The sequence below is a fragment of the Podarcis liolepis genome, assembly GCF_965112155.1.
Source record: "Podarcis liolepis genome assembly, chromosome: 15".
Taxonomy (NCBI): domain Eukaryota; kingdom Metazoa; phylum Chordata; class Lepidosauria; order Squamata; family Lacertidae; genus Podarcis; species Podarcis liolepis.
In genome coordinates, this window is record NC_139566.1 from 31,991,834 (window position 1) to 32,014,363 (window position 22,530).

The window sequence follows — 22,530 nt, forward strand, 5'->3', positions numbered from 1 at the left end:
CTGCCTCTACTTAACCAGCCTCTACGTAAACCAGCCAAGGCTGCTAAAAAAAACAGGATTTCGAAAATATGAACAGGCTACAATTCTACAGCTTATGTACTCAAAATCCACACTCAAGTTCAGTGGGACCTATTCCCAAGGTGTAAGTACTGTATCTATGTAGGATTGCAGCCTAGGAAGACAGCCATAGTAATACAAAAGGACAGGGAAGCAAATTGCATTTAGATAATGAGCAGCTGACAAACAAAAGTGTTATAAAAGTAATTCAGAAAAATATAAAAAAATTACTCTGGGATAGTGATGGCCTTGACTAATACTTATTAATTTGCTAATAACTGCAATGTTTATATTCTATTGCATCGTCTTGGCAGAGGCAACTTAACAGCAATTTCAACATCTGACCTCTTGGAGCCTCTTGAGATGAGAACCTTAAGTAATGTGGTCTGTTTGGCCTGAGGAGAAAGAATTATTTTATTTTTTTAAATTTACTCAACTTAGTGATATTATGAGCCTCGTACTAGTCCTTGAGTGCTAGATTTATATACTTGGATTTTTTTGTGTGTCCTGTTGTGACACTGAAAGTTTAGAATGGCTAAAACCAATTTTAGTGGCGTCTGTGGGCCCCATGTCTCTTCCAAGGGCTCACTGTTAAAAGATAAGTAAATCCTGAACAAAAGAAGAGAAACCTCCAACACATGGAGGAAAAGAATAGTTGTTTTTCTGTTTGCTGTAGAAGGAAAAGAATTGTGCATCCTTGAGAAAGGTCTGATCAGAGCTGCTAGCCAGGGACTCCTATTACCAGTTTGTCTCAAATGGAAGTCCAGTTTCTTAATAGAATTACTATAGGTGAGTGTGTATTGGAATGTACTCTGCACTGGCTCAGAAACCCAATAGCATGCAACTTAATGCTTTGTATGTTCTAGAGTTTTTTTAGATTCAAATTTAAGCATCAGTTTGCATATACACAAAAGGCTCCCCTCCTCCTTCTCCCTTGTTTGAGCAGTCTGAGAAAGGAGTGCAGGGGGATTTGGCTTTTGCAGCCTGTGGAGGTAATAGGGGACACAATAGCCTCCATGAGGTTTTTTTGTTTACTTGAAGGTTTAGAAAGAAATTGTTTTGCGAGGTGGGTGTTGTTGTTTTTAATTAGCGTGTTACCGAGAGGGGGACAAGAGCTTATCTTAGCCAATTCAGTTCTGTAATCTTCTGTATGCGTCGGTGATTTAATTTCCTTCTCACGCTCCGCACTCCCTTTGCCCCTCCATCTTTCAGGGCTGCGCACCACAAGGGCGGTATGTTTACCCCTGATCATAGCATCCGCAGAAATTCCCTGCAAGATGCAGGCGGTCCTTGAGCCTGTTATCTGGGGCAGTAGAACAGTAAACATCTCTGGGTCGGTTTTGTGTCACTCTGCCTCCGCAAGCTCTTTGTCGGTTTGGAGCTGGGATGCGGGGGGGGGGCGTTTTGTTTGCTGCTCGGATTCGCACATTTTTCTATGACGATCGTGCTGAGCAGCTGGGGTGGGGGGTCGTCTATACGTGCCGCCCCTTCTGCAGTTTCTTGTGGTTTTGGAGCCTGCTAGGCTGCTATTCAATGGCTCGAACAAGTAAGCCCCAGAGGTAAGGGGATTTTCGTTCAGCTTCAGCTGCAGAACCGGATCTGTTTTGCTTTGCTTTGCTTTGTTTGTGACTGCATGCTGGCTTGCTCTTTTCCGTCAGCCCTCGAGGCTTTTTCCTCGCCAGATCTTTCGCTTTCATTGATTTAACCGCAGAAAAGAGAACTTGCCCTTTCTCTCCCCCCCCCCCCTTTCGGTTTCGTGGTGGTTGGAATTCGGGGCAAAGTGGAACTGGAATTCTGGCTCGAGCTGATCGCCCTGCGGCTGGACAAGGAAATGAAGCTGGGAAAACACCTTTCCTCCCCGACCTTGTGCCAGAACTGGACACCCCCCACCTGGGGCAAGTCGAAGCCAGCGTGGTTCGCCGCGCTCTAGGTCGACCCCACCGGGGGCGCTCAGACACTATTTGTAAACAGTGCCAGAAAGTGAGCCGTTTGCAGCCGCCGTTGGCCTTTTGTTTTGATCCACCGGGCGCGGACTGGCTGTGGCAGGGGCTGGCTGCTGCTGTTGTGGGTAGGCTGGCTGGGACTTTGCTGCTGCACGTCCGTTCATCTCCCCTCCCCTCCTCCGTGCTGTATTGTCCAAAGCAGACTGGAGGTGCATGTTTATTTTTAGAATGTTGCTTCTCGCAGCGCCCTTGCCTTTCTCCATGAAAAGTTGCCTTTTCCACAAGGCTCCGAACCCATTGTTTCTACACTTCAGAGGAAGAACAGGCAAAAGAAAGGGTAGGAGGAGATGTTTTGGTTAAAATCAGAGCAGGCAGTGATGTTTTGCTTTGTGGTCTGAGTGTGTGGTGAGTTTTCAGTTAGAAAACTAACAACAGCCCATGAAAGTGAAGAACAAATCTGCACAAGTCTTTTGTCTCTGGTTATTTTAGCATTGTTTGAAGTTTAGTAAGGGTGAGGTCTATTAAATGGTCTTATGGAAATGTGTTTTCACAGAAGGCACTTTAGCACTGTCTACAATGCAGCAACATCTATTTCTATGTATACATTTGATGCAGTCTGGATTGCTGGTGGATCAAAAAGGTTCTTTAGCGTTAACAGACTTCATGGGAAAGTCCAAGACAGGAAAACAAGGTTGATCTTTCTGAGTTCTTGGTTACTGTTAATGGGGGGTGGGAAGCAACTTAGCTTCAGTTAAATGAACAATTATCCAGCCACATTTTATGTGTCTTACATAACAAATCTTAGGGGTTTTAAACTTAGCAAAAACCAACTGTGCATGTTTCTTCAGAAATAAATACTTCTCTGCTTATTGCAGCTTACTCTCAGATAAGTATGGATAAGGGTATAACCCCGATTTTTGTAGTTCATATTTAATAGAAGCCCTTTTAGTAGCTTGGTAAAAACATGAATTAAATTAAGGCTTATTATAGTACAAAACCTCTATAAATATAATGTGTGAAATAGCAGTGGGACATGCTGTATAATAGAATCAAATGACCTGTTGCTTGTGTTCCTGATAAAAGCTATTTAATGGTTTGAGAATATCTTAATATTCTGTAGATCTGTTGTATGCTGATAACGTTCTGTTGCAGCTAACATGCTTAAATATTTGTTTATACATCCGGGTGCAGAATTAGGACAGCCCACTATGCTTAAGATTGGCTGCTGCTTGCCTACTAAGATTACGCTTTCCTTCAAATGACATCATGCTGGTAGACAGAAGAGCTAACATTGTATTCATTCAGTGTACGAATTGTAATATCACATGAAAATAACACTTGTTTATCCATCTAATAAAATGGGTAGCATGTTCAACTGGGAGTAGCAAGGGCATGATGAAAATGAAAATTGTGTCTTAATTGCATCTAGAATGAATGTTTGAAAAAACATATGTTTTCTCAAAAACATATGAAAAAACATTTGTTCCAATGCCTGAACCTGTTTTCACATGGGGCTTGGCAGAGAATATCAGATTTGTACAGCATGCTCTTGTGTATAGTTAGTATTTTAGGAGACAAACATTTTGATGGCTTCTAAAACTCCTTTAGTGTTGTGAAATGGAATGGGGGGGGGGCTTGGGTAGTTGTTATTACAATCTCAGTCAGTTTTGCTGACACATTTAAAAGGGTAGTCTTTTCATAGTTCAGTAAATTTGAGCTCTACTGTATTTTCATCTCTCTCTTTTTGGTACTTCTGTAAACCTCAGGATTCGCCCACACCTGTAGTGTGTGGATGGTGCTGTTTTGGTTGCAGTAGGTATGACAATTCATGTAGGTCTGTTTCAAGGAAACTACTGTTGGTTGTTTGTTTGTTCCTTTCTATACCACAAAACTGAAAGCTATGCAGTGTACAATATGACTTCGGTTTAAAACCAAAGCAACATAACAAATACAATTGAACCAAACTACATTAAAAAAACAAACAAACAGAAGCACAGAATGGGTCATCTAACAAGAAGGTTCTAAAAAACAAGTTAATCCTTTTCATCAGAATGCTCCCTGAAATAATTAAGTATTGGTGCCTAAAACTCATTATAGTTGGTGCCAGCTTGATTTAATTAGGTAGACTGCCTATAAACCGGGTGCCACCACACTAAATGCACAATCTGTCACTGCCAGGCAGATTGCAGATATCAGGGAAAGGTATATGAATAGTACTTAATCAAGGGTTCAGAAATCCTTGGCTTAACTTGTTAGGCAGTTACTATCCTTGAGCCCTCCGTTCCCCTATATCTTCTGTCTGTGCCTGTGGCGGTGGAGTTTGGGAGGAAAAAACTTTGTCTTGAAGATTTGACAGATGCTTCAGTCTTATGCAACAGCCCAGTCAAAAATACAGAAAGACCCAACCCTTGATTCCAGTGCTTTATAAATGCTTCCAGAGACTGTGGGGAAGCACTGAGAAGGTCCCATTGCTTTTTCTGAAGATCTGTAAAGGATGAAACAAGACCTCCTCCCCCCCCCCCCCGCCCCGAAGTTATCTGTGCATGCCAAAGAATATGGGAGGGGTCTATTCATGTTTAATTTCTCACAGGATTTTTGCAGAATGCAAAACTCTCCACAAAGGAAGTGCAAAGGGAAGCATGTTCCTCTATGTTCTCTGCAGTTCATCAAGAACTCAGGGAAAGGACTAGTCAGCAGAGGGAGGATAGGGGTTATTGCACTTCCTTGCACCACTGGGGGGATCTTGTGCATCCCTGGTCTTAGTTAACAAGAAACATAATTGTGAAGTTCATGAGCACACTCTGCACATAAACTTTAAAGTAGGATAGTTGAAAACTGATGAGTTTACAAATTTAAACGAACTTTAAACAAAAGTTAAAATGAAGCCAGATTAAAATATCTGAATGTAAAACAAAAAACATTATGTCCACAAAAATAATCCTTTAAAACTGAATCTGTGACATTATCACATGCATTGAAGCATGTAAACTATTTTTATTGATTTTCAACTTACAAAACACAATTAATAAACTTTAAATGTGCTGCCATTGGCAATACAGTATTAAAATTCCTTTAGAATTCCCTTCTCTCTCTCTAAGAACTGGATTAATTACTTTTAATAAATTTAATTTTGAGATTTGATTTTAGGTGACTGCCTTGCCTCATGTTGCCTATCTTAGTTCTGCAAGGCACAGGCTCATTAATTTTAAGAAGGTTTGTGAATCCAACATTATATCTAATTATACATTTATATTGTCCAAAGACTGAATTACTGCTTTCTCCTCTTGCCCACTCCCCCATTTATCTTGTTACAGGAATTATTCAGCCACCACTATGACTGAATAATTAACTAGAGGCTCAGATCAGTCACTGTAACTAACCATAGTTTAGGACCTAAACTATGATTTGAGCTTCCAAATATTAAACAAGCACTTTTATGGTTTAGAACTGTTTGCTATGGCCCTCCTTTCTTCCAGCATACAAGTTCACAATTTCATTTCCCATCTCTTTGTTGAAGCAGCCTCTGTAGTGACACCCATATAACACCAGTTTTTAGAATTCAGACATTGCACCAAACCATGGCTTGCAAACCCCATATTACCTTAATGGTTGTCTCCTGTTCTTATTTGCTGTTTCTGGCTGCATAATATATGGTACCGTATTGACAACAGTCCTTTTTGGGGGGCGTTATTGTTTACACTTGTTATTGCTACCACACCATAATCTTTGTGCCTTTCTAATTTTTACTACCAATGGAAAATCCCAGGTTTCTTGACTGTCCTTGATGAAATGGATAAAGAAATGGTTAAAATGTTGATAGTGTTTTCCCACCTCTATGTTCACTCAGATTGATTTATTATGGGATACAGCATTGGTACTAGATGTCTGTGGTCTCCAGACCCTAAGTTCATTATTACATATTAGAATCAAATGAGACCACCCTGAAGCGCGAGGATCTGAAGAGAATGTGTCTCTTGCTTCAGCTGGCTGATAATGAACAGAGGTTTATGAGTGTCCGGCATTCATGGAGTGATACCATCTGCCAAGCTTCTGGAAATTATCTTCCTTTTGAGCAGTAGTATTTCTTATAGAAAGCTGTTTGAAGAGGCTACACTACGAAGTTTTTGAATCCACATAGTTCAGTATTTATTTGGGCTTTGGCTGTGTTTAAACATCCTTATAAACTATGGCTTATTGTGATGGAAATGAGCCAAGGTGAGCCTTGGACTCATATGCTCCCTGTCTTTCCCCTCCTTCTCCCGTGTGGCTGCAAGTTGCTTGTTTCATTCAAACCTGACAACCTGTGGTTAACTGTGATTTGATTTAAACAAACAGACTTCAGAATGCACTTACTTTGTGGGGAACCTATGGGCAGAAAGTTTCATAGCTGGCCTACCCAGCAACTATTTTGTGTTGGCTGAGTGGAATGTTAGTTACGCTTGCCTTTTGTTCATCCAGCTGTTTTACCACCCTTAAGTTTCCAATGCTTGTGTTTGCATACTGCCCTCTGTTGCAGTGTTCCCATCTCCCTTTTGGATGGGAGGTTGGGAGCACCTCAGTATTACAGTGCAAGTGTAGGGCTCTCCTCTCCTCTCCTCTCCTCTCCTCTCCTCTCCTCTCCCCTCCCCTCCCCTCCCCTCCCCTCTCCTCTCCTCTCCCATGTAGGACTCGGTGGCATATACATGCAGGCATGATATTTTAACAGGGAGCAACACTGCATGTAACTTAAGGTACCCATTTTATTTTAAACTTACACTAATGATGAAATGGAGAAGTTAAATGTTTAATTAGAAATATGTACTATTAAAAGACTTGAAGTGGCTTATATGCTTCTTTCTTCCGTTGCAGGTTTTGATTGTTTCTTCTGTGGCGTTTGTGTGGAAGCTGCCACACACACTTCAGAACAACAACGGCTTTTGCTTGCATTTTCCAGTGTTTCTTTTGTCAGCAAGTTCAGCAAAGTTGTAATTCTTCAAGTGCCAGCCCTGATCAGAGTGAAGAACTGGCAACAGAGATGGTAAAAATGACAAAATCCAAAACGTTCCAGGCTTACCTACCAAACTGTCATCGGACCTACAGTTGTATCCACTGCAGAGCCCATCTAGCCAATCATGATGAACTAATTTCCAAGGCAAGTGGCCTGTCTCTAGACCTCATGAATGCATGATCTGGTGCCTGTTTGTAACTGCCATAATGAGACAAAAAGATACATCAAAAGCTGTGTTTCAGGGTCTATTAGAAATACACTGCATAAGAATTTACATAATGTATTTCCTGATTACATTCTGTTTGTGTTCAGGTGCTACTTCTTGAGGTGTGTTTGGTCTCTTCTCAGGCCTGAATGATGTGTAATTGATATTTTAAAAGAAGTGCTCTTAATGTGAAGCACATTGATCAGGGTTGTGGTCACTTGAGGTAATGTGACTAACCTGCTTGTTTTAGTTTGGTAGCATTATTCTTCTAAAGAGAATCAGTGCATAACTTACACTATGTTCAAATGTTAATGTGTTCTTAATATTCAAGTACAGAAGATCTAGTATGCAGACATGAAATCTAAACCAACTAGCCATCCATGTGAAGAAAATAGTCAATGGATTGAAGTATGCAGAGATGTATATCTGGTTAGCTGGAAAAGAAGGGTGGGTGGGTTTCTTATTCTGTGTATGTTCTGCAGCTAGACCTGTCCAGTGAGAGCATTCCTGAAGTGAGGAAGCATGCTTTTCAAAACTACAGTGGTACCTCGGGTTACATACGCTTCAGGTTACATACGCTTCAGGTTACAGACTCCACTAACCCAGAAATAGTGCTTCAGGTTAAGAACTTTGCTTCAGGATGAGAACAGAAATTGTGCTCCGGTGGCACGGTGGCAGCAGGAGGCCCCATTAGCTAAAGTGGTGCTTCAGGTTAAGAACAGTTTCAGGTTAAGAACGGACCTCTGGAATAAATTAAGTACTTAACCCGAGGTACCACTGTACTTTCTTTTGTTCCTTGTTTTTCCCCCTTTATGCATTCTTTTGAAGGACTTTTGGTAACAACTGTGAATCAAGGCTCTTCTTTGAGATCTGTATATATGAAGAAACCTCTCACCAGGCAGTTTTCCCAACTCCTATGCAAAGATTTGGGAGTTTCCATGTTTCTGAAATGAGAGACCATATTCTCCCAAGCATATATTCACATTCACCTGCTCTGTATCCACTCTTCATGTGCATTGGGGAGGAATTTGGACCTCAGGAAGAGCATCATCTAATACTCAGATTTTCCTTCACAGCAATGGGGTCTCTCATGATTGCTATATGCTGCGATCTACATGCATATATTCTGAAAAATATGCATTTGTTAGCTGTTGCTACAGCACTGGTTTGTGCTGCAGATTTAAGTTTACCACACAGAAACACAGTAAAGGAAAAATGACAAGAGAAATGTTTCCTCCACTGACTTTTGTTTCTCCCCCTCACCCCCAGCCAATTTTGCACCAAAATTAAGGGAATAATTTTTTTAATCAAAGTATATTCTGTAAAGAAACCTCACATAATTTTGTACTTCCTGTGTGTTAAAAATAGTATTGTATTCTCAGGTAAAAGCATAATAAACAATCTACCAAACATTAAAAATGGTTTCAGACTGACAATTTGTCTAACACCCATCTTCTTTAATTGTTACAAGTTTAGTATACTGTGACTAATAAGTTGGTGGGACAGGGTCATGTAACTGTAAAATACGCCTGGTAATTAAACGTTGTACTTAATTAGGTTAATTGGTATAGTTTTTAGATGACAAGAGAGAGGTGAGGGTTTCCGCTACAGTTATGGATTTTTTCAGTGCCTGGTTTTCCTAATTAGGTATGTTCACAAGACTGTGGTGGGATGAAAATTAAATACATAGCAGTAATTTTAAGGTGTAAATGACTGTGTATGAATGTTTTAAAAACAAACACTACAGTGCAATTAGTTGACTCACTGTTGACCTTAAAATAAATCCAAACACTCCCTGGTTTGCAAACTACGTGGCATGGTGATACGTGAATCACTCACACTGCTAAAAAAATGGGAGGAAGATTGCTTTCCAGTGTATCTTGCAACCCATCAATTCTAGTGCTCATCCGGAATTCCTGTTTCTTCCAGCAATGAATATTGGAGGGCAGATTTCCTAGGAATTCCCACTGTTGCAGTAACATACTGGGTAACCTTCCAAAGAGAGCTATTAGCAGCTTAGCTTCAATCATCCTCATGCACTGACATTGAAACAAATATTACTAATTGCCGAGGTGAGTGTGTACACTTTGTACACAAATGGCAATGGCTAGTGGATGGTACAGATATGTGTGATACAGTGATTGTGTTGCATACAAATTCTGTAAAGAAGGCGTGTAGCACCTTGTGAATCTGACCTTACTGGCCTAGCTTCATTTCCCTCCCTCTAGCCCTCCCACAGGCTATTTATTTTTCCTGAATAGTGGTTCCTCAGGTTACAAACACTTCGGGTCACAAACTCCGCTAACCTGGAAGTAGTACCTCGGGTTAAGAACTTTGCCCCAGGATGAGCACAGAAAATGCGCACAGGCCCCATTAGCTAAAGTGGTACCTCGGGTTAAGAATGGTTTCAGATTAAGGATGGAGCTCCGGAACGAATTAAGTTCGTAACCTGAGGTACCACTGCAATTTTTAATCTTTTTATTATTTTAATCAATTTTTAATCTTTTTTTTTATTCAACTGCAAGACTATTTTACCCTGCTTGATGTATATTGGACATGGGACTTGTTAATAGCTCTTGAACAATTAAATAATATGAATCACAGGAGCCAATACTTGGAAAGGCAACTACCGTATTTTTTGCTCTATAAGACTCACTTTTCCCCTCCTAAAAAGTAAGGGGAAATGTGTGTGCGTCTTATGGAGCGAATGCAGGCTGCGCAGCTATCCCAGAAGCCAGAACAGCAAGAGGAATCACTGCTTTCGCTGCACAGTGATCCCTCTTGCTGTTCTGGCTTCTGAGATTCAGAATATTTTTTTTCTTGTTTTCCTCCTCCAAAAATTAGGTGCGTCTTGTGTTCTTGTGTTCTGGTGCGTCTTATAGAGCGAAAAATACGGGTGGTAATGAAAACCAAATGAAGTAATCTTGGAAATTTTGCTGGTTTATGGAATAGACATCATTTTACAGCCATTTTTATGTATTCAAATTCCTGTTTGAGATCTGTATTCCCCTTTGACCTATTAGGTAGCAATGATGATGAATGAATTAAAGAGATTCATTTCAAGTACTGTACTGTACTGTACTCCTAGGGAGCCTAGGAAGGTGCTTTGATACAATTACATTCTATATGAATACAATGTGGTTTCTAGGTGGCGCACAATCCCATCTCCTCCTGTACAAATTTGCATGTAGCGCGAAAGGGGCCGTCACCTCCTGTTTTTTTCTGCTCGGCATCTGGTACTCTGAGGAGAACTATTAATACAGTGGTACCTCTGGATGCGAACGGGATCCATTCCAGAGCCCCGTTCACATCCTGAAGTGAACGCAACCCGCGTCTGCGCGAGCGGTGAAACCCGCAAGTAACGCGTTCCGTTACTTCTGGGTCACCGCGGAGTGCAACCCGAAAATGCTCAACCCGTACCGCTGTGTAGCTGGAGGTTCCTAAGGGTTGGTGGCCTCTGTTTCAGTGAAACTTGTGAATGCTCTAGCTCATGATAATGCTAGCATGCTTATGTGTTACTCTATCCTTTATCAATTCTCCCATTTAACTGTAAACGGACACAGGCATTCCTTCAGGAATTCTGAATCTTCCCTATGTGATACTTTTTAGCATCATGGACTCTAAGAGTCTTTGTGTCTCTGCCAACTACACACTGCAACATTTTCTGCCACTTAGTTAACAATGTTTCAAGGACTGACAGTGTTTGAAATAAAAAGAATTATTTAGGAATAATATACATGTTGTATTAAATTTCTGACCTATGGGAACTTTTACGTGCTCTATAATGACAGTCTTGCTGAATCTGGGCATTCACCAGGTCATAAGTAACTGCATAGAGCTCATTTGTAAGAGGTTGCTAGATAACTGCTAGGAACAGTTGTACTGAATACAATGGAACCTCTGGTTGTGAATGTGATCCGTGCAGGAGGCATGTTTGCAACCTGCAGCGTTTGCAGCCTGCAGCGCTGCATCTGCAAACATGTAGATCGCGATTTGGTGCTTCTGTGCATGCGCAAAGCGCCAAAACCTAGAATCAACCCATTCCGGTACTTCCGGGTTTGGCGCGGTGCGCAACCTGAAAATGCGTAACCTGAAACGTCTCTAGCCCGAGGTACCGCTGTATTACCATTTTGTCTCAGATTGGTTCCTTCTGACTTTGTTCACTAAGAACATTCTCAGATTCATATTATCTCCTTGATGGCCTGATAGCTTCGCACAAGAATTAAAGACTAGCTTTAGTTGGTTTTTTGAGGGGCAGGGGGATCTGTTTTTTTAACCAAAAAAGGAGCCAGCCAGATTGGTAAAAGGGGGAGATGGGGACTTAAGACTTGCTGCTTGTTCTGCTGGGTTGATTCTAATTTGTTTCCTGTTCCCCCATCATCATCTCCCCTTCAGACAGTGCTTGACCCAGGGGTGCCAACTTGAATAATATATGGGGGGGCAGGTGATAATTGATCACATGACATGGTGCGCACACACCATTTGAATGGCAATTCCTACAAACTTTTTGGGGGGCGGCCCCCTCAAGTATTTTATTGGGGGCCAAAGACCCTAGGAGTTGGCTCGCCAGACTCATTTTTTAAAGCTCCAGTTATAACTGTCAATTTTAAATCTCCAGTTTTAATTGTGTCCCTTCTAACACATTAGAACCCTTTGGTGGGGTGGGGAGCCCTTCAACAGCTTCACACACACCCCCAACCTGAAACTCTAATAACTCAAGAACCGAATGGAGAATGCCGAGTGAACTCATATGTTTTCTAGTTATCCAATTTTAATTTTCTGTAATCCTATACAATTACACCTGTATCATTTTTTTGGCTTAGTTTAGGAAATAATGACCAAAGTTAATTAAAAGCAAAATTTATTTAAAACTTATTTAGCTTACTATATAAGCAACACAGAAAAGTAGAGGGCAAAGTGAGTGCAATAAATTATTGAGGGGCAAATCCATGTATTTTTCACATGTTTTATTTCAATAATGTTTCAATAATATAAGGTAGACTGTTACTGCCCCCATATTACTGATGGGGAAGGAAGAGAGAGTGGATTGCCTTAAAACTGTGTGTGTTAATGGTAGAGTGGAGCTACAGACTTCTATAGCTAAGGTTTTGAACTGTGCCAGATCTTTCTTTGCTGTACTACATTATGTTAATTACCATCCCCTTTCTTGTGTCTATTGCGGAAGTGTCAGACACCGTTAGCTTAAAGAAGGCACTATACCTAGCAGTAGTTGCACAAACGCTTGGGGAAAGATTTGGTTTTGAGATTAAAGCTTAGACAATGAGTTTCCAGACCCATGTGGCAGATCTGAAGAATAATTACTTGGAACAATACACGCAGCTGAATTTGCACTTAACATACAATGTACTAGTTTCAAAGTTCAGGTAGAATGCTTTGATTTGCCTCTTCATTGAGACAATGTTTTAGTGTTCTTTAAAAAAATATTTATATATATATGTATATGTCTTTTTTTTCTTTTACAGTCCTTTCAGGGAAGCCAGGGGCGAGCCTACCTCTTTAATTCAGTGTAAGTGCAATTATTATTTTCTATGGAATTAAGAGGACTATTTTACAACAATAGCGTGTGAGTGGATTGGCTTTTTGTCATGGTTTATGCAAGGATCCAAGTTGATCCCTGTGGGATCAACCCAGCGGTCCGTCTAGTCTAGCAGTCTGCTTCCCACAGTGGCCAGCAGACGTCTTGGAAGCCATAAACATGGCTGAAATATGGTAGCCTGCCTTTGCTGTTGCTCCCTAGCATCTGGTATTTTGTGGTTTTCAAATACTTTGAACGGAGTGAGAGAAGGGTTTTGCTCTGCCTTCAGTCAGGCACATGTGGAAGGCTTCTGAGGGCTGAATGACTATGACTCAGTAATAGAGTGCATGCTTTGCATGCAAAAGAGCCACAGTTCAATCAAGTCTAGGTTCCTGGAGAGATGCTGCCAACCAGTGTAAACAAAACTGAGCTAGGTAGACTAGTGGGCTGACTTGATATAAGACAGCTTTCTATGTTCCTCTTAATTAGCATTGCCAAAAAAGTTATGTTTGGAACCAGCCCATATGGAAATATAATTCTAACTAACTATAGACTTTACAGTGCAACCTTTTTCTTCTTTAGAGTATCTATTAAAATCCTTTCAAGGTAGGTAATAACTTCTGTTGGTGGCATAGTTAAAAGGAACATGGGATGCTGATGGTGCTGTGGTCCAAACTGAGCCTCTTGGGCTTGCTGATCAGAAGGTTGGTGGTTCGAATTCCTGCGACAGGGTGAGCTCCCATTGCTCTGTCCCAGCTCTACCAACTTAGCAGTTCAAAAGTAGGCCAGTGCAAGTAGATAAATAGGTACTGCTGCGGCGGGAAGCTAAATGGCGTTTCTGTGCTCTCTGGTTTCCGTCACGGTGTTCCGTTGTGCCAGAAGTGGTTTAGTCCTGCTGGCCACATGACCCAGAAAGCTGTCTGTGGACAAACGCCGGCTCCCTCAGCCTGAAAGCGATATGAGCGCCGCAACCCCATAGTCGCCTTTGGCTGGACTTCATTGTCCAAGGGTCCTTCACCTTTAAAAGAAAGACAGAAACAAAGCCATAGTTAAAACCAGGGCTTTTTTCCCAGCTGGAGCTCACAAGAGCTCAGCACCTTTCAGGTGGGCACCATTGCCATTCTAAGAGAACAAGGGAGAACTTCATAATGAGCTCCGGCACCTCTTTTTCTAGAAAAATGGCACTGGTTAAAACAATTTACCTGGTAATTAATACTAGGTCGGAAATCACACAGATGTTTAATTTGGTTTGTGTTCAAAAGCTTGGTTTATGTAAGGAGGAACAAGCAAAGCATCTTGGCTTTAAAATAGCTTCTTTGTGTGACGTTGGAAATATTTGACAAAAATCCTGGTGTGAATGATCTTGAGATTTTGCATCTAGCATTTGCATATATCTTTATATTAATGGGAGGGGAAGGAAGATTCTTATAAAATGACTTATGCTTTTCCCACTCTCTCTCTTGCAGGGTGAATGTGGGCTGTGGTCCTGCAGAAGAGAGAGTTCTTCTGACAGGCTTGCATGCAGTAGCAGATATTTATTGTGAAAACTGCAAAACCACTCTTGGATGGAAATACGTAAGCATTTGCCCATTTTTGGACATGCAACTGCTTGGTTTTGTCTGGTCATTGAAAATAGACTATGTGCAAATGTGGGAGTATCTGGGTTGTCGCCAACTAAGTACTACTCTGAGCAGACTCACTAAAGTTGAGTCTACTCTACACTAAAGTTCAGTGGGTCTAGTCTGAGTAAGCCCAACATTGATACCCTCTGGATCTTGTCAGTCCCTTTTTGATGCCTTGTCAGACTGGTGGCATGATAAGAAGCCTGAGGATAAATTGGCTACAATTCAGATCCATGGGTAAAAGTTATCCACATCTTAAAGAGGCAACCCGATCTTCCATCACCAGTTGGCCTTCCTCTAGTAGTTGTAGTTGTAGTTATTGTTGTTATTACCACCCACCCACCCACCCTGAGAAAGGCACAGGGCAGGCTACAGCAACGTAAAAAGCAACAGTTTAAAGCAACTTGCATTCAGACCTGGAGTGGACCCTAGAAATATGAATTTCAGTTCATATTTGCTGCTTTGAAGTGTGGCAGGAGCCTGACACAGACCCTGCTTACATGTGGTGAGGGGCTCATAACAAGCCGTTTTCAGAGCTACTGAATTTGCAAGGGAATCTTTTATTCCACCTGCCAGGGAGTCTGCTTTTGTTACTGATGCACGAGGACCTGTCCTTCTGCCATCCCTCTTCCTTATTTGAGTGCAGGACTACTGCCACTGCGGATGGGGGTGCTCTTAGGGAGAGCCTGGCTTCCTTCCTAGAATTTTCAGTTTTCATAGTACAGTGGTGCCCCGCAAGACAAATGCCTTGCAAGACAGAAAACCCGCTAGACGAAAGGGTTTTCCGTTTTGGAGGTGCTTCACAAAACGAATTTCCTATGGGCTTGCTTCACAAGACGAAAATGTCTTGCGAGTTCCTGCGGGGTTTTTTTCCTCCCCCCCCCTTTTCCCAAGCCACTAAGCCGCTTATCAGCTGATCCTAAGCCGCTAAGCCGCTTAACAGCTGATCCGCTAAACCGCTAAACCGCTTATCAGCTGATCCGCTAAGTCGCTAATGGGCTTGCTTCGCAAGAAGAAAAAAAACTGCAAGACGAAGAGACTCGCGGAACGGATTCTTTTCGTCTTGCGAGGCACCACTGTACGTAGTCTTTTCTTTGCAAAATGTAATGAAAAGTATACTGGTAAAAGTCTTCCCAAGTAAGAAGTAAATCTCTCATTTCCCAGGAGCATAAAGGCACTTGAATGAAAATTTATTTTATTAACATTACCTGCATTTTAAATTCAAAGGGGTTGTATCCAACTAAGGTTCTGTTCACACTATACAATTAAAACACCATGCTGCCACTTTAAACAGCCAAGGCTCCACCCCCCCCCCCAAGAATTCTGGGGGCTGTAGATTGCTAGGAGGCCCCTATTCTCCTTCCAGCGCTATAATTCCCAGAGCAGTTTAACAGTTGCTCTCTCTTCCCAGGGTGATGTGGCCAAAGCCCTGCTTTCAGTGGACGCATTGAAATTAATGGTCCACCATTAGTCACATCCATTACTTTCAATGGGTCTACTAATTTTAGTATGGCTGACTTTGCGTTGCTCTGCACTGATACTTTCCCCACCCCTTTCTCTGCAGTATGCTTAGGCTTCCATCATTGCCCTATGTCCGGCCCCACACCTCAAACGGCATCAACGGATGACATTGATAGGGCTCCCCCATACATTTACTCCTTTTTCACTGGAGCAGGATTGCCTGGGTAGAGCTTACCTGCCAGCACCACAGGGACTTTGTGATGCACCCAGTATTTTATAAAGCATAGGATATTGATTCTGACACTGGGCGGGAACCAGCCTCAAGGTCATCTCTGCTGTGACTGTACCTAAAGGAAGTTAATTATCATAGGATTTGCATTCCTCAAAGTCTGATACTGTAGATGATAGGAATAAAACAAACCCAAAAGTAATCTTCATTAAATTCTGGTTGTTGGTATTTAATAGTTTCTCAGTGGCAAAGAAGCATGGGATAGCTTTAAACCAGGCATGCCCAACTCCCTAGAGACTGTGATCTACTCCCATTATAAAAAAAACTGGCAGTGATCTACCCATTGTCATTGGAGGAAGGAGGAGCGTGCATGGGATGGGTGACTTGGGTGGAGTTTTTGGGTGGAGGATTGCACAGAGTTTTTTTAGCTTTCCCCCCATAACTTTTTGTACACAATAAGGATCCCGTGATCTACCAGGGTCAGCCGGGGATCTACCAGTAGATAGCAAACTACTGGTTGGACACCCCTGCTTTAAACCAACTGGGAGGGACCTCTGGCCCTTGAGCCTAACTAGACCTTTTAGGCTTTCCAGTGAGGCTGTTCTGGGCTGGCCATGCCCATCTACCATTTACCTGACACCAGGAGCTGGTTAGATAAAGCTGTGGCTGCAAAGGAGCAATCAGGAGCCTTTGAGTTCTCCTGCTTTTGGCGCTGCTTAAATATGGCGCCAAATACAAGCCCTGTGGCTTTTGCTCAGGTCACTCTACTGATCATATGGAATCAGGTGACTGGTAGGTGAGCAGCTGTGCCCACCTGACAAATATGCCCATGGAGGGTTGGCCACTGATTGATCTAGTCCTCTGGTTGAAAGTGGTTTCCACTCTTGCTTTAAATCAACACTCATCTGCTAATAATTGAATCCATTGCTCACCTGTGCAAAGTATTGACCTGTTGAGGTTTGAACCAGGTCATCCCTCTTTCGTTCATACAGTGCTGCCGAAGTGCATAAAGTACAACAGTTAAGCTGAGCAATACTCTTGCCTTGCCCCTAACGGATACGTTAAGAAGCGTTCATATTTGAAGCGGCGGATAACGGAATCTAATATTTTATTTTCTTGCCTAGGAACATGCGTTTGAAAGCAGTCAGAAATACAAAGAAGGAAAATTCATCATTGAACTTGCCCACATGATCAAAGACAATGGCTGGGAGTAAATGGGAACACTTCTCTCTCTCTCTCTCTCTTTGGACAATTAACCTGGGGAACATGCTTTATAAAGACTAATGCAAAAAGGATTTTGGTTCGGCTGGCTGAGAAAATCGCTGCGTTTTTGAAACCTCCAAACTGAGTAGTGTAATTTTGTGGCCCCCCCCCTTTCCCCAAAAGGCCATCTTTTGCCTTTTTCTCTTTGTGTAAGTTTCCCTCTTTTTGTATATGTATTCCTGTGTGAACAGTTGTTTTGGATCGACTTTTTCTACAAACTCTAGAGGAATAATTCCCTAATTTCAAATTACTTTTAATAGCTAGCGCTCTCTTTTGAACTGTGCTTTTTAAATGCTCCTTCCTTCTGTGCATGCTTTTTGCTCATCACCTGCCCCGAAATTTTGTTGAAGGCCTGCGTGAACAGTCCTAGAGAGAATGCAAGGCATGTTCCTTCCCCATGACCCCAGACATAGCAATTTCTGTGCTCTCTTTGCAGTGAGAAGGACATAACATTGTAGTAACCATTAGTTCTTTTCTTTTTCTTTTTTAAAGTACTGCAGCTTGTGTGTATCTTTGGGCAGGTTGGTTAAAGGTTTAGTCATTTGTACTCGCTGAGGTTTATAAATCCTTGCTTTTATTTAAAGAAAATGAGAAGCGAGGGTGGAATAATAATTTACAAGGTCAGCTAACTTATAAGGTCTGACCGAAATCAAAACATTCCTAAGAAAGTTAAACTTTGCTCTTTTAAGAAAGAATGTCTTAGCAAAGTTTTCAAGATCAAAGGATGCAACTATATGCAGCTCTTATTTTTAATGTCATGTAAAATGTCTCGGTACTGTACCTTTAACAGGGACTTGTACATCCACTGAAGTTTTTATGGCTGGTTCCATGTAGCTACGTAGTTTTTAATGCACTGGATAAAGAGGTTGATATCGGTGAAGTGATTTGCTCTTGCAGTCCTTAAACACACAGGATTATTTTTGTGTGTGAAAGTGGCCAGAGCCTCTAGCTGTTACCTGTGGGAGGTTGGAAGTTGGGGAGCAGGTAAAAAGAAAAAAGCAAATTGACTTCTTCATGCTAGGTTTTTTAAGGGGCGTTTGATTTGCTGGCTGAATCATCCCTGAGCACATTTTGTAATAAACAGTTATGTGAAATAAGCATCAACTTGTAATTTCCCCCAGCTGCTGCTTTTTGTGGGGTGACTCAGTCAGACACTTCCACTATGTGTGTGTGTATGTGTGTGTGTATGTAAAGTTCACTGATGGGAACTTTTCTGCACACTGTTTCAAGAGATTTGAATAATTTTTATGTCATGATTTTTGCATTAATATTCTAAAATTTATGAGAGGAGGAACGTATTGGAGGATATTTTACACTAACACCACATAGCTGCTGATAGCATGAATAATATGGAAAGCCTTACATTGGGAAATCTGCTCCTTTCTGATACAATGTCTTTCACATGGCGTAAGAAAAACTTTGCATTGTTCCTCTCTGCTGGCTGCTGCTATCCTCGTCTGATGGGCTTTCTAGTCTCTACTGCACTTTAGCTATATCTTTCATGTTAAAAGTAAGAGTAATCTTTCCCTAAAGAGGAATTGACCCTTCCCTCTTCTGTTTGAAGAATTATTTCCCAAGCAAACCATCTGGGAAGTAGTATGGTTACACTGTGATGCAAAAAAAAAGGATATTGAATATATCTGTTTAAATGTGTGTGTACATAGTTACCTCTTAGGCATTCAAATCCAAAGAGCTGTACTAGTGACAGCTAGATTCAAATTTTGTTTTGCTGAATGACCTTTTATTCTGGTGCTTAATTTAATATGAATGAGGGTTTGTGTGTTTTTTTATCCATTAATCTTCAGTACAGTACTTGATCTAAATGTACACTAGAACCAGGAGTTATCTTGACTCACGCCTAGACAGCAGCAGCTTCAGCCGCCCTCATCGACCACAAGCCGCTGAAGTTTCTCTTAAGAGGAGCTATTTCCTCGTGAGAAGACTTGGCTCTCTGGTATCCTCCTTAGTGCTGCCATCACAGATCCTTCCAGTCCCCTTGGACTAGGAGTAATCAGCATGGGAACCTAGAATAGGCAGGCACTGTGTGTCTTGTGGGTTAGTGACTTGTGCAAACATCTGTCTGGTGTGCCTCGCTAAATATCAGTAAACTGACTTTATTTATTTTGTATCGCTTTCAAATTGCTTTATCCGAAAGGTCTGGTTTTCCTATCTTCCCTCCACTGCTTATGGCTGAAACAGTAAATAACTTGAACTATATTCTAACTGGTACAGTATCCACTGCCAACCATGTAAGTACTGAAATCGTAAGCAGATGGGCACGGTTGTTGGCTCACAATGCTGGCTGTAAGCCGTACCAGCTATGAAACTGTCGCTAGAAGCATATCTTTTTCAATAGCATGGTTCCTCCTTGGTTTAAACGTCTCTCACCTAGTACTTACAGGAATTAGAGGACAAATTTCGGTCAGGTCTTTTGGGCAGGAGTTTGAGACTCAAAAGAGTTTGAGAGACAAAATCCAACCTCTTTTTATCAGTGCATTATTCATATTCTAAACCTAAATCACTTAGGTCTAAACTACATGTTGGAGGCAAGCATGTAACTGTAGCCTTCCTTAAAAGTTGAAAATTCACTTTGGGATGAAAAGAGTAGAGACGGGAGATGCTTAGACTTTTCCCTGCTCCAAATCATTTCCCCAAGTATTCTCCCTCTGCCCCCAAGGTTTCAATTGTATGTTTGTATTTTGGGGGCAAGCTGTGGGTAGGGCATGAAGAGGGGCTGGAGTGGAGCTCCTCTTCTCTATCTTGCTTTTCCATTCTTACTAATTCTCCCAAACGTTTTATGATAAAAAAGAGGGACTTTTAAGAAAACACACTTGCACATATTGTGTAGTTTGGCCTTCTGGGTACAAGGTTTCACCTAAACCGTTTGTTAAACCTGGATGCCAAAAACTTGAGATTTTTATTTTTTAGTTGGCACCTGGAGTATCAAATTGCGGGTAAAAATCTAATGCAAGTCATTTGTAGTGATAAGGCATTTAAGAATACCAAATAGAGCAATATTTTTATGGATTTTGAAAAGGGGATGGGAAGGGTGGTAGAGAACTCTAAATCTAAAAATGATACTGTAGGTATCAAGTAGCATTGCATATTAGATCCTTTGGGGAAAATGAATGATTTTATTTGGCATTGTAGGAAGGTCTTTAAAACTGGGTGCTTCAATTTTACAGGTTGGGTGTCAGTAGGATCCAGATACTGCTGGATGTTGGTTGATGTATAAAAGGTCAGTCTGGTTACTGAACTTTCCAGCATTACATAAGCATAATACTTGAACATTTTTCAAAACATTTACCCTCTTAACCATTTTGAGTGTGTGTAATGTATTCTATTTAAGGTTTTGTGTGTTCTTTCTGGGTAAGTTTACGCTATCCCTTCAACTTGAGCACTTTTGTTACCTGTTATTTTTATTACTGTTGGTCTTAACATTTATTATATATATATATATATTTTATAAATTGTAACAAGGATTTTTTGTGAACTTCTGTGTGCTACCTACTAGCTCCCCCCCCCTTTCTTTGGACTAGATGAACTGACTACAAGCTGGTTCTTGGGAAGAATGTTCATTCGCACATACAGAAAATGTGCTCGCAAAGTGTACATGTATTGAGGTGTTTTTCCCTTCGAACTCAATAGCCACGGTTAGCATAAACTAACCAAACAGTATGGCATGACTGAGGGCCAGATCAGGCAATTTAAAAATCTCCTTGTGGAAGAAGGAACGTCTAATCTTGCAGAACCACATTGGCAGGCTCCCAGCAAAGTAAAACGCTAGGAAACATTGCCATGGCGTGGTCATGCTAGATCAGATGCTAACTTCCTCCATGCAGATGTATCTATAAGGATGCTGATGTGAAGCTTTTTTATGCATCTGAACACTGTGCAACTTTCCCCCCCTCTTCCATTTTTTCCAGCTCCTTTGCTGTGAGCGTTACGGTAGTATGAACCAATTTCATGTGGCAGTTATTTCTCTTAACAGCTGGGGACGGCTTTTAACCACTGGAAGAAAACACCAGGCTTCCAGAATATTAAGTTGCATTATTTCACCACTTGTCCCGATAAAAGCTTGCTTCTCGGCCTAATCAGTCTTGTTATACATATGGATTTGACTTGCTGTCCTATTGCCATGAATCCTATTATGTAACAACCCAGAACAACTTGAACTCGCCTCGGCCCGTTTGTTAAACAAGGCTAGAGAGCATTGCTTTACTCATGGCCCAAGTTTAACTATATTATGTTGTGAAGTTGAAATTACCAATGTCTCTCTAAATTGCTTTATTACCTGTATGATGAACCTTATGTCACAGGACTGTGTTATGCATAACCGTTACTGAAAGCTCCCTTGGTGTCGGGTGAAATTAAGACTTCAGAGAAGCAGTGTTTCCCTTTTGAGGGAAAAGGACAGTGCACTTTGGTCATTAATATGAATGTCAGCATTAATTGGGCTGTACCATTTTGATTTCTAATAAATCTGAAATGTGAGATTTACAAAAATATGCTGTTTTTTTCAGAGAAGATTACGGTCTGCTATGATAACCTGTTTTATGACGATTCAACCCAGATAGCCACAGTTTATTATCCAGCTTTGTATAATGGTGAAAGGAATGACAGCAAATGTTCAAGTTAATGGTACACCATTTGTGTAGAGGCAACCACCAGTAATCTTATGCTACCATGAACAGGGATTTCACAGAAGCAAGGTAGGGTCAAAAACACAGGAGTCATAGCAGGTGCCCATTGACTTGTGCCTCATTGCTGGAACGCTTTTGGAAAAACGCTTTTTGCGCAGCTGATGTGGCTTCTTTCTGGTTTTTGTCTTGGCAATACTGTACACAAGTTGTTGTTTCCCTTTATTGTATCTACTTGAGGTATCACAATAAACGTTTTCAGTTTTGTTGAATTTTGTACTTCCCCCGCATCTCCCCCTTTAAGAGGATGGAGAAGAGTCACATTTTAACGAGAAAGCAATTCTTACACAAAACCTGAAGTTTTTGTTGCAAACCTTTAAAGCTACACTTTATGAAAGATTATAGCTCCACTTTCCCTGGACCGCTATTAGGGTGTAAAGGGCAATTGGTGCTGGCTGCTACTGATGTGGGAGAATGATCTGCTGGTCACGGTATAAAATCCAAAAATGAAAAAGAAGCAGTAGGGCCAGAGGGCCAGCACATGAATGTTCACGCTTCTAGTCAGCCATGCCTCCCCCCACAATTGT

General features: G+C 41.4%; 1 protein-coding gene across 4 annotated transcripts in view; it reads left to right on the forward strand.

Moving 5' to 3' along the window:
* YPEL1 (yippee like 1) overlaps positions 1-22,215 on the forward strand; it is a 28,496-nt gene extending 6,281 nt beyond the window's left edge. For 3 of the 4 annotated variants that reach the window (XM_083479121.1, XM_083479118.1, XM_083479119.1), the window contains exons 2-5: positions 6,849-7,131; positions 12,676-12,719; positions 14,195-14,303; positions 17,165-22,215. In XM_083479121.1, the coding sequence (XP_083335247.1) occupies positions 7,015-7,131; positions 12,676-12,719; positions 14,195-14,303; positions 17,165-17,254 (360 nt within the window). In that variant the 5' untranslated portion in view covers positions 6,849-7,014 and the 3' untranslated portion in view covers positions 17,255-22,215. Of the gene's footprint in view, positions 1-1,106; positions 1,617-6,848; positions 7,132-12,675; positions 12,720-14,194; positions 14,304-17,164 lie in introns of those variants that run through there. The other variant, XM_083479120.1, reaches the window with a different exon arrangement.
* Positions 22,216-22,530: the final 315 nt, after the last annotated feature.